The sequence below is a fragment of the Tubulanus polymorphus genome, chromosome 3 (genome assembly GCF_964204645.1).
Source record: "Tubulanus polymorphus chromosome 3, tnTubPoly1.2, whole genome shotgun sequence".
Taxonomy (NCBI): Eukaryota; Metazoa; Nemertea; class Palaeonemertea; order Tubulaniformes; family Tubulanidae; genus Tubulanus; species Tubulanus polymorphus.
In genome coordinates, this window is record NC_134027.1 from 13,305,510 (window position 1) to 13,322,051 (window position 16,542).

The 16,542-nt window shown below is 34.4% G+C and overlaps 1 protein-coding gene across 5 annotated transcripts; it reads left to right on the top strand.

Moving 5' to 3' along the window:
- The first annotated feature begins 215 nt into the window (after window positions 1-215).
- LOC141902649 (uncharacterized) lies at window positions 216-16,542 on the top strand. Of its 5 annotated transcripts, XM_074790480.1 has the most exons (12): window positions 259-276; window positions 3,510-4,010; window positions 4,249-4,475; window positions 4,572-4,685; window positions 4,991-5,032; window positions 5,943-6,560; window positions 6,705-6,871; window positions 6,944-7,008; window positions 7,608-7,702; window positions 7,835-7,942; window positions 14,479-14,578; window positions 15,485-16,542. In XM_074790480.1, the coding sequence occupies exons 3-11, from the start codon at window positions 4,253-4,255 to the stop codon at window positions 14,544-14,546; spliced, it is 1,500 nt and encodes a 499-aa protein (XP_074646581.1). In that variant the 5' UTR covers window positions 259-276; window positions 3,510-4,010; window positions 4,249-4,252; the 3' UTR covers window positions 14,547-14,578; window positions 15,485-16,542. The 5 variants fall into 5 exon arrangements, with proteins under 5 accessions (XP_074646579.1, XP_074646581.1, XP_074646577.1 ...); XM_074790478.1 differs by lacking the exon at window positions 3,510-4,010 and having other exon boundaries at window positions 216-276; XM_074790476.1 differs by lacking the exons at window positions 259-276; window positions 3,510-4,010 and having other exon boundaries at window positions 4,118-4,475.

Here is a 16,542-nt window from a genome sequence, read left to right on the forward strand (position 1 = left end):
CTTTGACGTATCAAGTATTGTGTAAGAAGAGTATTAATACGTCAATACAATAATGAATATTTGTAATTTTTAAGATGTCTTTCTATGGAATAACGATTCTGACCTCGAAATTGTATTGAAGAATAATAATGTATTCGGGATTCGAACCGCCTCGAACTCCGTGCATACTCTGCTGTCTGACGTCTAACCAGTGCTCGTACCAGTTGTCGTCTGCCATTTTATTTTCCTCGCTGCGTGACGCTCGCTCGCTGTTTCTTCAGCAGATTTATCATTCAGGTACGTGAGTTCTACATTGTGTTTACTTCCATTACTTGCAATTTAATATGTTCTTCAGTATAACAGTCCACTGTGCACGAGTAAGGAAACTACAATTGCCCCCAGCCAAATTACGGCTCTCGGTGTCCACTGCGCATGTGCAATTGATATGTCTATTATTTGTAAACATAAGCACATGGCTAACAGTGTTGACATTTCAATGTTTGCACGTGCTTTTCTGGCGTTTTACACTTTTAATTTCTTGGACGAATCCAGGAATTAAGAAAGGGAATTTAGACAGAGGCCCAGTGGCACTTCCCAAGAATGTTTGAAAACAATTCTGTAGGCCTATTGACATTGTTCATAAAACATAATTACCATGCAATAATGTTAGAAAAAAGTAGGGGGAACCCCTTCGCCCCTTATTAATCTGTCACTGGCAGCACTCGTTATATAGGCCTATTACATATGCCTACCAACAAGTAGTCTAGAAAACGGACAATTTCCAAATCAATTTTTTTAATTATTTTCCGAACTGTGTAAAAGATTTCCCAAAACTAGTACGATAAAAGTTGTAAATAATAATAACAAATTTTTTTAAAACTCAACCCATATCAATCTTTACGGGTATCCCATAAAAAACTATCAAGACCTCATCTTAGGCCTACCCGCGGTACTCTCGTAGGCCCATTGGCAGGTTGTCATAATTTTTTTAGAAACCATGGCTCGAATGCCGTCAAATTCCATTATTTTCCCGAAGATCTTTGCAAATTTTCATGAATTTTCTTTTCAAAATTTTCCTAACCACCCCCGCTTCACGACCTTCGGTCACAAAGGCTTCGCTGGTCTAGGCCTATGGGTCACGGGCTTGTTTCTTGTCAGCCACTCTCCTTTGGAAATTCCTAGCTAGGATCCACACCCCTGTTTAGGTAGGTCTTCCTGAAAATAGCATTAGATAGGCAGCTGCACAATTCTAAAACATTGATTAATATTTCATTTTACACTAAGTATTGAAAGTTTTATTTGAATGGAGTTGCATCATAGAAAAAGACATGGGTCTTAAATAGGCCTAATCAAGTTTAACAATATGTTTCCGTGCCTTCCGACTGAAATAAAATGTGCTGAAAACTAAAATAATGGCATGGAAACACAGGAAACATAGGCCTATTGTTAAACATTCAAAATTATGGTAGGCTATCTTATTTCAACTCCATTTAAAGAAAGACTTGCAATCCTTGAATACAGTGTAAAATAGATGATGTAGTTCAGCTGCCCATTTTTGCTGATCATATTAAATTACGTAGGCCCTATCTACAAAAACTGAGCTAGGCCACCTGATGTCAAGCAAAGTTGAAATAAATATCACATTTGAAAACGCCCTTTCAAGCCAAGTTGAAAACAAATAGTTGAGACTATTTCTATCTATTGTTTTATTTCTAACGTTTCGGGTGGAATACTTCAGAGATTGATATGAAATTGATGGTCACAATACCTAGCAACTGTAGTTTAATATTGTAGCCTACCTAATTTCATCTCTAAAGATTGGTGAAAGTATTTTTTAGATTTGGCCACCAGGGGGTGCCCCTGGGTGTGGGGCTTTAAATCAGATCATACATTACCAATTGGCAGTACCAGGTAATATTTTCTTGGGGAGAGTTTTTTTCTGTATTTTATATAGTCATTTAACACACAGCAGAGCTATTAGCCGATAGGCTCCTTGTTTACGTTGATGATTTAGAATTTGTCTTCAAATCCGTCCTCATTTTCAAATTTAATTAGGAAAATGAATAACTATAGAAGGAACTGGCGTAAACGTCAGGCAGATGTCAAGGAGTTGGTAAACATGCCCATCGAAAATAATCTAAATATAAGACATATATTTAGTGATGATGAGAACTTGGAAGTTCCTCATTTTAATGAAAATAACCTTGATGAGGCTGACACAGATGAAGAAAGTAATGTCGATGATGAAAATGATTATTTCCTATCAGATTCCTTCTCAAGTGTATCCGACTCTGATGTTGTTGCAGATTCCAGTGATTCGGATAGTATTCCTGAACCAGATTTGCGACAGGAGTTGAGTACGTGGGCCTGTGAAGCAAATATAAGTAGATCTACATGTGATAAATTGTTAAATATACTTCGAAAACATGGTCACGAAGAACTCCCTATAGATTCTAGAACACTCCTACAAACGCCGGTAGATGTATCAACAACTAATAAATGCGGTGGAAATTATTTGTATCTTGGCATAAGAAAATCAGTGTTGCAGCTTTTATCTTTGTGTAAAGGGCATTATGACTATGGAAATTCTCTTAATTTGACTATAAATGTGGATGGTCTACCTCTTTTCAAGTCCAGTGGATCTCAGCTATGGCCAATATCGTGTGGATTATTGCCTTACCCATCTGGAATTCAGCCAAGTGTGATAGCTCTGTACTGTAGTAATAAAAAGCCAAATTCAATTGATGAGTTTCTGTCAGACTTTTTACAAGAATATGAAATTCTCAAAGAAAATGGCATTTGGTATGCTGGGAAATTATACAGTATATATATTAAGGCTTTTATATGTGATACACCAGCGAGAGCTCTCTTAAAATCAACGATCGGACATACAGGATATTTTGCATGTGAGAGATGCACTGAAAAGGGTGAACATGTTAATCGTAGATGTGTTTTTAGAAGGAATGTTATGCCATTGCGTCATGATAATGATTTTAGTAGACTGCAATATGTCGGCACTCATCAGAAAGGTAGATCACCATTAATAGATGCAGGTATATTGTGCATTCGTCAATTTTCACTGGACTATATGCACCTTGTTTGTTTGGGTGTTACGCGGCGCCTATTATTTTTCCTCACAAAGGGACCACGGATATGTAAACTTTCCAATCAGCAATGTCAACAAGTATCTGATGCTCTAGTAAATTTAAGAGGTAAATTGCCTTCTGAGTTTTCAAGGCAACCAAGGAGTCTGCTTGAGCTCAAACATTGGAAAGCCACTGAATACAGGCAGTTTTTGCTTTACACAGGTCCACTCGTCTTAAAAGGAGTGCTGTCAGATAATGCCTATACTCATTTCATGTCATTGTCTATCGCAATTTCTATTATGTTAGATGAAAATCATGATTATAGAACTGGATACTTGGAGTATTCACGTCAGCTCTTAGAATTCTTCGTCTTCAATGCTGCAGCACATTATGGGAATTATTTTACTGTTTTTAATGTACATTCATTGATCCATTTGCATCAAGATGTTGAATACTTTGGTTCATCGCTCCATGCTGTGTCTGGATTTCCATTTGAAAACTTTCTTCAGATATTGAAACGAAAAGTAAAGAATGCAAAAAATCCAATCGCACAAATAGCAAAAAGACTTAGCGAGGAAGAAAAGTCATCAGCATCAGTCGTATCACGAGGCCGCTCCACCATTTATTCTGCCGCTAAAAAAGAGATAACTGTTTTTTGTTGTGTAATGGAGATGTTGGATTCATCCAAGAAGTGCGCGAGAACACGTTAGTTTGTGATATCTTGAAAAAGAGAAATGCTCAAGACTTCTTCATTCGACCATGTGAATCAAAGCAATTCGGGATTTTATATATATCACAATTTCAAATGCTTCATATGCACCGACGAGAGCTCCAGCTTAATCATCTTTTACGAAAAATGGCATGTTTGCCTTATAAAGAAGGAAACATTTTGATACCTCTACTCCAAGATGTAAATTTCAATTAAGGAATAACAATTGCGCTCAGGTAAAATATCAATCCAAAGGATCCTGCTAGATAATTTTAACTGTATATTTACTTTACAATGATTTCAACGTCAATTCACAGTTCAAGTTTACTATTGCAGGAAAACATTGGATAAAACAATTTATTTTTATTTTTTGATAGATGTGATAACTAGAAAATATCAATTACAATGTAACATACCCTGGTATACCTTGTGTTGATGTATGCAAATAATCTACCTAATTGTTATTTTTTTCAGTAACATGGACGATCAAAACCAAATGTGGGCGCGTGTCGTTTGGTTGGAAAATAACAATGGAACTGAAAAAGAGTTTGAAGATACGGTTCCGCACTCATGGATTGAAAAAGAAAAAGATGTTCTGCGATGGCCACCTGGCATTGATGCATCTAAATATCTCAATAAAATGGTCGTTCCAGGCAATAATTGGCGTGATTTCAAGTTGGTTAAAATAAAACACGTTTCCGGTCAGTATTTTAAAGATATTAATATACAGGTGCATGTACTTATGGTTTCATGATCTTCCTATTTAGTAACTCTGTTCCTTTTTCTTGTTATTGGAGTTGATCGTTCAGAGTGTGATAAATGTGAAGAAACTGATGTTACAACCGATCATTGTAAGAAAACCCTATCTGGACGTCATAGTAAGAAAAGAAAAAGGCACGAGTATTTATATGGTAAGAAATATTGTTTTTTTCTGCTTCAAAATTTAAAGGGTTCTCACTTCGATCAACAAGATCAATATTTCCTACATGTTAAAATAAGCGATTTAGAAATACGTGTAAATTGTCTGATTAAGAAATAGGTTTGAATGTTTCAAAATTAGAATTACTGTATATGAATATTATACAAATGCATTGATACAAATTTTGGATCAGGGGAGCCAGACACCTCCATTCTGATACCTGTGATTGGTGTGGAATCGGATGACTGGATTTTGTAAGGCCTTTATGTTGCTTTTAATGAGTTTGTTTTCATTTAGAGTCAGAGTCCGATCAAGATTCAGAAATTGATAGTTTAATGGGTATGTGGATATGTTACGTGTCTGGTTAGCCAATTTGGGACTTTAAGCAGCGTTCACACGACAACTAGTTAGACCAGTCTAAATTGGTCCGCACCAGTCCTATTCAAATCTGGTTCGCTCCTTTAGGTCGGCCCCAATTAGACCGGTCTTGAGCCGAACCAATTTGGAACATAATTTCTGTCCACGGTGAACGCTTGGTCCGGTCTAAATAAGGTTTTGTGAACGTGCCTTGTCTTAGCAGGCTATTGTTGTGTTCACTTTTTGTCCATTGGTTCGTCACCAATCCATAGTCGGATTCCAGTTAGTTTGGGAAATTTTGAAAATGCTTTCATCAATTTTCTGAAAGTTTGGTATGGGATCATTCATTTATTACGTACGCATAGAATTTAAATTTTGTGCACTTTACTTTCTATATACATTAAGCATTACTTACAGTTCGCATCAGGGGAAGATCCAGGATTTTGGATATGGGGGCGGGAGGCATCGGGCTTAGAATACCCGAAATACAGGATGCTGTATATGCGATTTCCAGGCAATTAGAGACACCTGTTGTCTTTTTCAAAGCCTATCTCAGTGATAATAGGGGCGGGGGGGCGTACACCACTTCCGCCCCTGCCCATCCCCCTCCCCTAATGCGTACGGAATAAATGAATGACCCCCTATATCGTAGCTCCGACATCTTTGGCCTTTGGATCAGTCGACAGAGCCAGCGGTCATATTGTTTTTTTCAATGTTTTTTTGTTGTTTTTTTTTAAATGAAAATATCCACATGTTTAGTTAAGTTAATTGTTTTGATATTAGATATTTTTTGTTAGCACTGTCACTGAGGGAATTTAAATTTTGAAGTTGTCAAGCATTTCACCAACTGGGCATAGTGTCTCTCGACTCCTAGTTTAATTTATACTTGTAGGGTATAAACCATTACCACTAGTACCCCCCGTGCCACCAATGAATCGGTTTGTTTCATCACCTCGTGATCAATTGCAATCAACAGATATGAAGCGTCACACAGCAACATATTCAGAAATGCGGCCTTCGCAAGAAAGTGTAAATGAGTACATTCTATCACCTCGTCCAGTCAGTGTAAATCAGGACATTCTATCACCTCGTCCAGTCAGTCTCAATCGTACGTTCGATCACTTCTCTGAACAATCGCAATCGAGGGATATTCCCCTGTTTAAGCGTCACACAGCAACGTATTCAGAAATGCGGCCTTCGCAAGAAAGTGTAAATGAGTACATTCTATCACCTCGTCCAGTCAGTCTCAATCGTACGTTCGATCACTTGTCTGATCAATCGCAATCAAGGGATATTCCCTTGTTCAAACGCCACGCAGCTACATATTCAGAAATGCGGCCTTCGCAATACAAAAAGGATAGGAAGAGTACTTCATCAACGTTAGATCGTTCATTTTCTCAGCAGTCCGATCAATCAATTGAATTAGCAGTCAATGTAGGCCAACTAGCAGGTGAAAGTATGGATGATGTTTCTTCAAAAACAACCCAAATATTTCCCATACCAGAAGGAAGTAAGTACAATGTGGAATTTAAAATATTGTGCATATATATTCAATAGTATGTTCATTGATACCTATAATGATTGTATAATACAAAGATATATTCCAAAGAATATTCAGTTAGTAAAAGTTCACATCTAATATTGTGTTTTCCAGAGTTTCAGAAGAAAGTGTTTTTCTTACTCGCTGAAATTCGAAGCTCGTTGCAGCGGTTTGAAAGAGAGAGAAATACTGAGGAATACAAGGTTGAGCAAGTGAAGGGTATGAATGAGTTTAATGAATTGGAGGAATTCATCCAAAACCCGGAGAATAGAAAATTATTGGTGAGTTGCTCTGATCTGAAATAAACCACGTTTTTTTTTCAATCTTAATGGGATTTATAATTTTTTCCTTAGGTTTTGCGATTGGAAAAGATAGGAGGTGAGACTGTCGCTAATAGTGTCTTAAAAACCATGCAGAGGTAAGCCACACAAATGATTTCTCAAATTAATTTAGTTATTTTTTAGATATAAGTCCTAAAGTTGGCTCTTGTGTTTACTTTTCAGCCATTGAAATTGTTTTTCGCCAAAATCTGCTCTTTTTGCACATTTTTGAAGTAATCAAGAGAAATTTGATGAGGGTCATTCATCTATTACGTACGGATTAGACGAGGGGGACGGGTAATGCTTAATATGAAAAAATGGCCGATTTTGCCTGTTGAAGTATTCAAATTCTATGCATACGTAATAAATGATTGATTCCAGAGGCTTGAACCCATTATCTCGATCTTTTATATATGTTTGGTCTATCAACATAAGAAACATTGAGTTTATTGATCACAAGATGGCGGTCCAGTTAGTTCAATTTTGGCATGAATTCCTGAGAACTGTAATTTTCCAATGGTTTGCCAATTTAAATTGAATCTTTCTATAATGGGTATTTTTTGTGAACTTTATCATTCATGTGTAGTAAGCGAGGGGATGTAGAATATTGAAATCGTCAGGTTTTTGTGCATTTAAGAAATCTTCCCTAATGGGTGTGGACCTCTAGTTGTTCTTATTTTGTCATTCTGTATTTTAGAGTTATGACCAATGATGTAATGTCAAAATTCAACATGAAAGGAAATCGTGGTAAGAGAGCTTTTGAAAAGACAAATATGTGCCTTGCAATAACAGGTAATAAAACACAGTATTTTACTGCTTAAATAGTGGATCCTGGAATTACATGTATTGCCATTTTAAATTGATCATGACGATTCAGAAGTCATAGCTCAATAACCTCAACTGCTTTGTTCGTATATTTTCCAGAAAGTGTTATGAAACTCTTTTCAACGGCGACAGAGGGTATGGTTTTAAAATCGATCGGTACAACTTTGAAGTATGCTCCAGATAGAAAGGGCGGACCAGGGCGAAAAGGTGATTAGAACTCTCGTCAACATTGTAAAGAATGCTAGGGACCAAAGCAAGTAATACTTGCAAAGCAGATTATAACGAATATAAAATTTTACACAAGTTTAAATGCTACTCAGCTGATAGTGATATTATTATATCATTATTAACTGAGTTTCCATCCCCGCTTGCCAGGGTCTGATTGGCTCCCGCTGATGATCACGCCAATACACACCCTGACTGCAGACTCTTCATTGGTCTATTACACCCTCAAGATTTCTTGTGCGGACTGGTGACCACTGGGCGGCAACCCGTCCACCCGAGATTGGACGTTGCAATAGCCCAATCACGGGTTTGTGGCCAGGGTTTGTGCTGGCGTGAGCTTCAGCGAGAGGCAATCAAACCCTGGTAAGCGGGGATGGAAACTCGACTGGAATGAAATAATATTATCACTATCAGCTGAGTAGCATTTAAGCTCGTGTAAAATTTGGTATTCCTTATAATTTATAGTTTTATTTGGTTGTCCACATTGTTTGATTTATGATTAGTTAAGTTAAGAAGTTTAAGTTACAAATTTTTTAAGGACAAAAACTTATGAGGGTGCATATTGGAAATTCTCTCTAGAGGGTTACTCTGTTTAGTTTTCTATTCAAGTCACATTTTCTATGACTATAACGTTTTGAAAAAAATGAAGTTATTCGTGAGTTTCGAATTATTTTTTAAACATTAAACCTTGCTAAACGTTGGCAAAATGGACTGGAAAAATAATATGAGTTAAGTTATTGTTTCCTTAAAAAGAAAACAAAATATATTGTTCAAAGTCCAAGTAAGCTGAGGTTTACTGTCAATGTGATTTATTGAGAATTATGTGTTAAAATCGGTATTGATCAAATCCTTGTGTGACAATTAGAATTTGTTTTTTAAGTTGTATGTAACAAGCGATGGTTGTAAGATGTTATTAACCTGCTTACTTTTTAGCCCATTTGGGACTTATGTCCCAGCGGGCTATTGCGTTCATTTTTTCGTCCTTCATAGCGTTCGTCCGTCCGTAGACGGAATCCAGTTATTTTGGGAACTTTTGATATTTGGTTTATACATGTATCTACTCTAGGTACATCTTCAGCCCAAAAACTTTTGTACCAAAAAGGATAATTTTGGTTTGAAATTCCGAGACCTGTAGCTTTTTACTGGTTTATAATTTTTCGTTGAAATTTGTGATGGGTATTGTATGAGGGGGATCTGTAAATATTTAGATCGGTTTTGCAATCAGTAAAATATCATGCACTTGGCGGCCATCTTAGTCCTCATTCGTTAGTTGTGAAAAGGTTTTTTGAGGAAAATGAAAACTGGTTTTAAATTGTAGTAATGATATTTGGAATTAGGATTACCCAGTTTTTAGTTCTCGCCACCAGGGGGAGTTAAATATTGAATCATAAAGTTGTAGCTCACGACATGTTATAATATGATTGTGGTAAGGTTCAATTTTGAATAGCGGAATAACTTTATTTCCTTATAAAATTGGCACCTTTTGATATTTTGTTACTACAATCAGTTGCGAAATTGTAGCTCATGACATGTTCTATGATTGTGGTGAGTTGCAAGTTCTCAACGTGGTTTCAGTCTTAAGTTCACCAGGGAATATTGAAATTGTTACATTGTTGAGCATTTCAAAGCACCCAAGTGGGCATGGTGTTCCTGGACCCTTAGTTAAAGCTTGCAATGTATTTTGTGCGCTCAGGACAATTTTTTAGATAAAGACCGTTATATTAGCAAGAGCTAATTTGTTGTATTTATGTAAATAAAGTTTATTTGAATATTTTAATTTCTAATCTCTTGAGTTAGTTGTGGTGAAACCGTAATTTAAACGTCTATGCGACATTGTAAAGTGGTTGGTATATTGATGTCTCGGATGAGTTGTAAAAATTACGTCGAAAAAACTTCCATTTTCGACCTGTTTTCCAACCAAAATCCAACGTCATATGCGTCATATTTTTACGTTTTTTCAACGTTGATAACACGTTGGAATGCCAGCTGGGTTATCAAAACCAGCAGTCAGTTTATTTGAGATATGTATAGAAACAACTCCTACTATAGATAAAGCCTTTTTATAGTGTATAATTATTAATTATAAAAAGCCATAGTCAGTTTATTTGAGATGAGTATAGAAACAACTAGGCCTATAGATTAATTCTTTTTATGGTGTATAAGTATTAATTATCAAAAACCAAAATCAGTCTATTTGAGATGAGTATAGAAACGACTCCTACTATAGATTAAGCTTTTTTATAGTGTATAAACATTAGTTATCAAAACCAGCAGTCAGTTTATTTGAGATATGTATAGAAACAACTCCTACTGTAATAAATTTTCAAAAACCAAAAGTCAGTTTATTTTAGATTAGTATAGAAACAACACCTACTATAGATTAAGCTTTTTATAGTGAATAAATATTAGTTATCAAAACCAGCAGTCAGTTTATTTGAGATATGTATAGAAACAACTCCTACTATAGATTAAGCCTTTTCATAGTGTGTAACTATTTGTCATCAAAAACCAAATCAGTGTATTTGACATGAGTATAGGAACGACTCTTTCTATAGATTAAAGCTTTTTCTGTAGCGTATAAATATAAATTATCGAAAACCAACAGTTAGTTTATTTGAGATGAGAATAGAAACAAATACTCTTATAGATTAAGCCTCTTTATTGTGTCTATTAGACATCAAAAAACCAAAAGTCAGTTTATTTTAGATTAGTGTAGAAACAACTCCTACTATAGAGTAAGCGTTTTCATTGTGCCTATAAGTCATCAAAAACTAAAGTCAGTTTATTTGAGATGAGTATAGAAACAACTCCTACTATAGATTAAGCTTGATTATAGTGTATAAATATTAGTTATCAAAACCAGCAGTCAGTTTATTTGAGATATGTATAGAAACAACTGCTACTATAATAAATTTTCAAAAACCAAAAGTCAGTTTATTTTAGATTAGTATAGAAACAACTCCTACTATGGAGTACGCTTTTTCACTGTGTCTATAAATCATCAAAAACTAAAGTCAGTTTATTTGAGATGAGTATAGCAACAACTCCTATACATTAAGTCTTTTTATGGTGTTTAAGTATTCATTATCAAAAACCTAAATCAGTCAATTTGAGATGAGTATAGAAACGACTCCTACTATAGATTCAGCATTTTTATAGTGTATAAATATTAGTTATCAAAACCAGCAGTCAGTTTATTTGAGATATGTATAGAAACAACTCCTACTATAGATTAAGCCTTTTTATAGTGTATAAGTATTAATTATAAAAAGCCATAGTCAGTTTATTTGAGATATGTAAAGAAACAACCCCTACTATAGATTAAGCCTTTTTATAGTGTATAACTATTTGTCATCAAAAACCAAATCAATGTATTTGACATGAGCATAGGAATGATTCTTTCTATGGATTAAGCTTTTTTTATAGCATATAAATATTAATTATCGAAAACCAACAGTCAGTTTATTTGAGAAGAGAATAGAAACAACTATTCCTATAGATGAAGCCTCTTTATTGTGTCCATTAGTCATCAAAAAACCAAAAGTCAGTGTATTTGTGATGAGTATAGAAACGACTCCTTCTATAGATTAAGCTTGATTATAGTGTATAAATATTAGTTTTCAAAACCAGCAGTCAGTTTATTTGAGATATGTATAGAAACAACTCCTACTATAGATTAAGCCTTTTTATAGTGTATAACTATTTGTCATCAAAAACCAAATCAGTGTATTTGACATGAGTATAGGAACGATTCTTTCTATAGATTAAGCTTTTTTATAGCATATAAATATTAATTATCGAAAACCAACAGTCTGTTTATTTGAGATGAGAATAGAAACAACTATTCCTATAGATGAAGCCTCTTTATTGTGTCCATTAGTCATCAAAAATATTAGTTATCAAAACCAGCAGTCAGTTTATTTGAGATATGTATAGAAACAACTCCTACTATAGATTAAGCCTTTTTATAGTGCATAACTATTTGTCATCAAAAACCAAATCAGTGTATTTGACATGAGTATAGGAACGACTCTTTCTATAGATTAAGCTTTTTTTATTGTGTATAAATATTAATTATCGAAAACCAACAGTCAGTTTATTTGAGATGAGTATAGAAACTACTACTACTATAGATTAAGCGTCTTTATTGTGTCTATTAGTCATCAAAAAACCAAAAGTCAGTTTATTTGAGATGAGTATAGAAACTGCTACTACTATAGATTAAGCCTCTTTATTGTGTCTATTAGTCATCAAAAACCAAAAGTCAGTTTATTTGAGATTAGTATAGAAATGACTCCTACTATAGAGTAAGCTTTTTCATTGTGTCTATTAGTCATCAAAAACTAAAATCAGTTTATTTTAGATGAGTATAGAAACAACTCCTTCTATAGATTAAGCTTGATTATAGTATTGAATTTTAACTATCAAAAACCAACACTCAGTTTATTAGAGATGAGTATAGAAACAACTCCTACTATAGATTAAGCCTTTTTATAGTGTATAAGTATTAGTTATCAAAATCCATCCTCCCCCGGCAGGGATTCGAACCTGATGGCATCGAGATTGCCACGGCACGAAACCCTGCCATAATCGACCGTATGCGCAGATACATGCGCAGTTCAGATGATGTGATTTTTAGCCAATCAGAAATCCCGTTTTATTTTAGCCTGGGTTTTCCCATTTATAGTTCTTCTATAGTTATAGTTGAAATTTGCCTCAACGATTATACAACGGGCAATCTGATTGGTGCCGCCAGTTTTCGTTCGGAAAGCTGCGCATGTACATGCGCACCCGGTCTACTGATGCAGGGGTTCGTGCCGTGGCTGAGTGTAGCGATGCCATCAGGTTCGAGTCCCTGCAGAGGGAGGATGTCAAAAACCAACAGTCAGTTTATTTGAGATAAGTATAGAAACGACTCCTTCCATAGTCTTTTGTATAGTGTATGAATACTAATTATCAAAAACCAAAGACAGTTTATTTCAGATGAGTATAGAAACAACCCCTACTATAGATTAAGCATTTTTAAAGTGTATAACTATTTGTCATAAAAAACCAAATCAGTGTATTTGACATGAGTATAGAAACGACTCATACTATAGATTAAGCTTTTTATAGTGTATAACTATAGGCCTAAGTCATCAAAAACGAAAATCAGTCTATGTGAGATGAGTATAGAAACGACTCCTATTATAGATTAAGCTTTTTTATAGTGTATAAATATTAGTTATTAAAAACCAAAATCAGTTTATTTGAGATGAGTATAGAAACGACTACTACTATCGATTAACCCTTTCAGTGCTGACTAATTAATACCCTATAGTGCTAGAGAAAATTTGAAAATTCTAAAAAATTCCACCCTAGTGTGTTGAACAATGGGAATACCACTATAGTGCGTCTACACCGCAGTGCGGTGTATCGTTAGTTACTAGTATTTCACTATGTTTGACACTTGCTGCCATTTTTCAATAGAGATAATTACAAGTTACGAATTACATCAATACACCGCAGTGCGGTGTACTAGCAAAATCCATCACTGATTTATTCACCGCACTGCGGTGTAGACGCACTGAAAGGGTTAAGCCTTTTTATTGTGTATAAATATTAATCATCAAAAACCAAAGTCAGTTTATTCGAGTTGAGTATAGAAACGACTCCTACTATGGATTTAGTCTTTTTTATAGTGTATAAATATTAATTATCTAAAGCCAAAGTCAATTTAGGCCTATATAAGATAAGTATAAGAATGTGTCCTACCATGGAATGGATTCAATTATAGTGTATAAGTTATAATCTTTAAAAAACAGTCTATTTGAGATTAGTATAAGAATGTATCCAATCATAGAATTAATTAATTTCAGTATTGTGTATAAATATTTATCTTTAGAACCAAAGTCAGTGTATTTGAGATAAATGTAAAAACGACTCCTATCGGTTAAGTCTTTTTCATGCTGTATAAGTATCAATCATCAGAAACCAAAGTCAATCTAGACCTATTTGAAATATGTATAAGAATGTGTCCTAGCATAGAATGAATTCAATTATAGTGGACGATAAAAACTACTACTTAGATTGAATCTCAGTAAAGTGTGCGAATATTAATTACCAAAAACCACAGTTCAATAGAGATGATTATATAAAAAAATGACCCTTAGAATAATATGATTCAGAGAATAGTGTAAAACATAAATCTTCAAGAACCAGAGTCATCACAAAGGAGATGATTGTAGAAAAACAACCCCCGTGTAGAATAATTCACAATAAAGCGTGTCCTGGTATCTTCAAATACCTAAGTCAGTCTGTTTGTGATGAGTACATAAAGGTGACACCTTGTATAGAATAAATGTAAATATAGTATTTCTGTATAAATACAGAAGGTATCTTCAAGCAGCAAATCTAGTCCATTTTATATTTAGGATATTGATGCCCAAGTTTATGCAATTTTGTTATTTTCTTTGTTATCTTTGTATATTCTTATCATTTAGGCCTGTGCCTAATCTGTAATTTGGTTATTTTCATAGTGAACAACATGGAGGAGATCGAGGCGAATAGTTTGGACAAAGGATTTGTCTTTATTTTCAAGATGTAAATTTGAAGTAAAAGGTGTCAGTAAAGAAATTGGTAAGCCATTACAGTATCCTTATTGAGCCCTCGGTTTTTTTCCCAATTGGATATCGACCATTTTAGTACTACTTCCCATTTTCGACCAGAAGATCTTCACCGATTCAGCGGCTATCATGAGCCTGGGCTAAGCAGGTGATTTTAAGTCACAAAATGGTAATATTCCCTGGGTTTTGTTTCTAAACATAAACCCTTCCGTATAACGATTCACAATATTTCTATATAAATATGTATCTTAATGTAGAACGACTGGCAGTAAAGTATTCCTATAGAAATATTACTCTTCAAAAACCAAAGTTGGTATGAATATACATTGTATATAAAAATGACCCCTACTATAAAATTATTCCAAGTGTAGTATTTCAACATGAATATTACTATTTAAAACCAAGTCAGTCCTTTTGAGATGATTATTAATCAACTGACCCCTACTTCACGTAGTATATAAAACATATAAAAATGACCCTTACTATAGAACTGATCCCTACTTCACGGTTTAGTTTTTACGTGTATTACTTTCCATAAACCAAATTCATTCCATTTGAAATGAGTGTATAAAATGACCCTTACTATAGAATTATTCTCAATATATATAGTATTCCTATATAAGTTTAATTTCTTAAATTACAACCTCAGTCTATTTGAGTTGTACGTTTGGGAGGCGTACATGAAAATGACCCATACTATTGAATGATTCACATGGTGATCATCCTGATAATCCCTAAAACCAACATATTGTTGTTCATTCCTTCAATTATTGCCGATATCGAAACATTTGAATACGACTCCCAGATGTGTGCTGCTACATCAGGAAATTGTTTTTCTTTAGAAAAGTGCAATGCGTATTAAAATTGAATGGGCTTTATTTTTTCATACTCATATTTGAAATTATCATATATTTTCTAGGGAAGAAGTGATGGAGCAAAACCGAAGAAACGCGTTTTACGGACCTTTTTGTAATTATATCGAGCAGAGGCTACTTTGTCCAACTTCTATTCTGTTTACACAACCTTTAGAATGTTGTCCATTATCATGCAGAATGACATTTGTTTTGATACACTTGGACTGTTTATCATGTTGTGATTATGTCATATAGCTAATTAACTCACTTAAAGATTGTTCATTCATAATTCCTTTAATGTTTAGTTGTTTTGCAGTTAAACAATTTTACCATATTGTGTTAAATGTTTGGTGGTTTACAGTGGCAAAAGATTAGTTCAGTGTATGTTCATCTGGGGTGTTGCATATAAAATTGTCAGATTGCAATTGGAACCTCTTCTTGATTGGGCATGGTGTGTCTGGACCCCTTGTTTTTCATACTATATACCTTTCATGAATGTATCTCTTTTGGATGAATACACTTACACAAAGACTTGAACCCATTTATTATTGCGGAAATTATGACTGCAATTTTAAGTAGTTTATTCTGCTATTTGCTCTGTAATTCTGAAGAAGTTAAGAGATTATGGTTAATAATATTTTATAGATTATCACAAGGGTTAAGTTGAACCACCTGTGTAATGTTTTTAAAATATATAATCAGAATTAATGTACTTTGTAATCTGGGGTCAGTTAATCAAAAGTTGGTTAGGGCAAACCAGTAGATAGTTGACACGGTAACAATTGAAAGTTCATTGTTACTACGGTATCTGTCTGCCATTTATCTTTATTGAACATTTGAGTTACTGACTTATGCGTTTCGCAAAGTTAAATAGATATAACTAGCTTCTGTATGCATACTCTGAACGGTTAGATTTTAAGACAAATGGTAATCGAAGGATCTCATATGCTCGCGAAATATGAGGTCATAGGTTGGAATTTTCAATGAGTATCGAACAAAGCACCATCACCTAGTTGCATCAGTCACACGATCACATATTATGTTTGTAATTGAAAATATTTTTTCTAATTGTAGTTGAAGACATGTACACTTAATTATATATAAATAAAAATAAACATGCTGT

What these genes read in the sequence shown, in the direction of transcription:
- LOC141902649 (XM_074790476.1), top strand. Translation starts at nt 4,214, where the DNA reads ATGCAAATAATCTACCTAATTGTTATTTTTTTCAGTAACATGGACGAT. An exon ending in AGAAATTGATAGTTTAATGG is followed by an intron (nt 5,033 to 5,942) that starts GTATGTGGATAT and finishes TTATACTTGTAG; the next exon opens with GGTATAAACCATTACCACTA. An exon ending in TATGTGCCTTGCAATAACAG is followed by an intron (nt 7,703 to 7,834) that starts GTAATAAAACAC and finishes TATATTTTCCAG; the next exon opens with AAAGTGTTATGAAACTCTTT.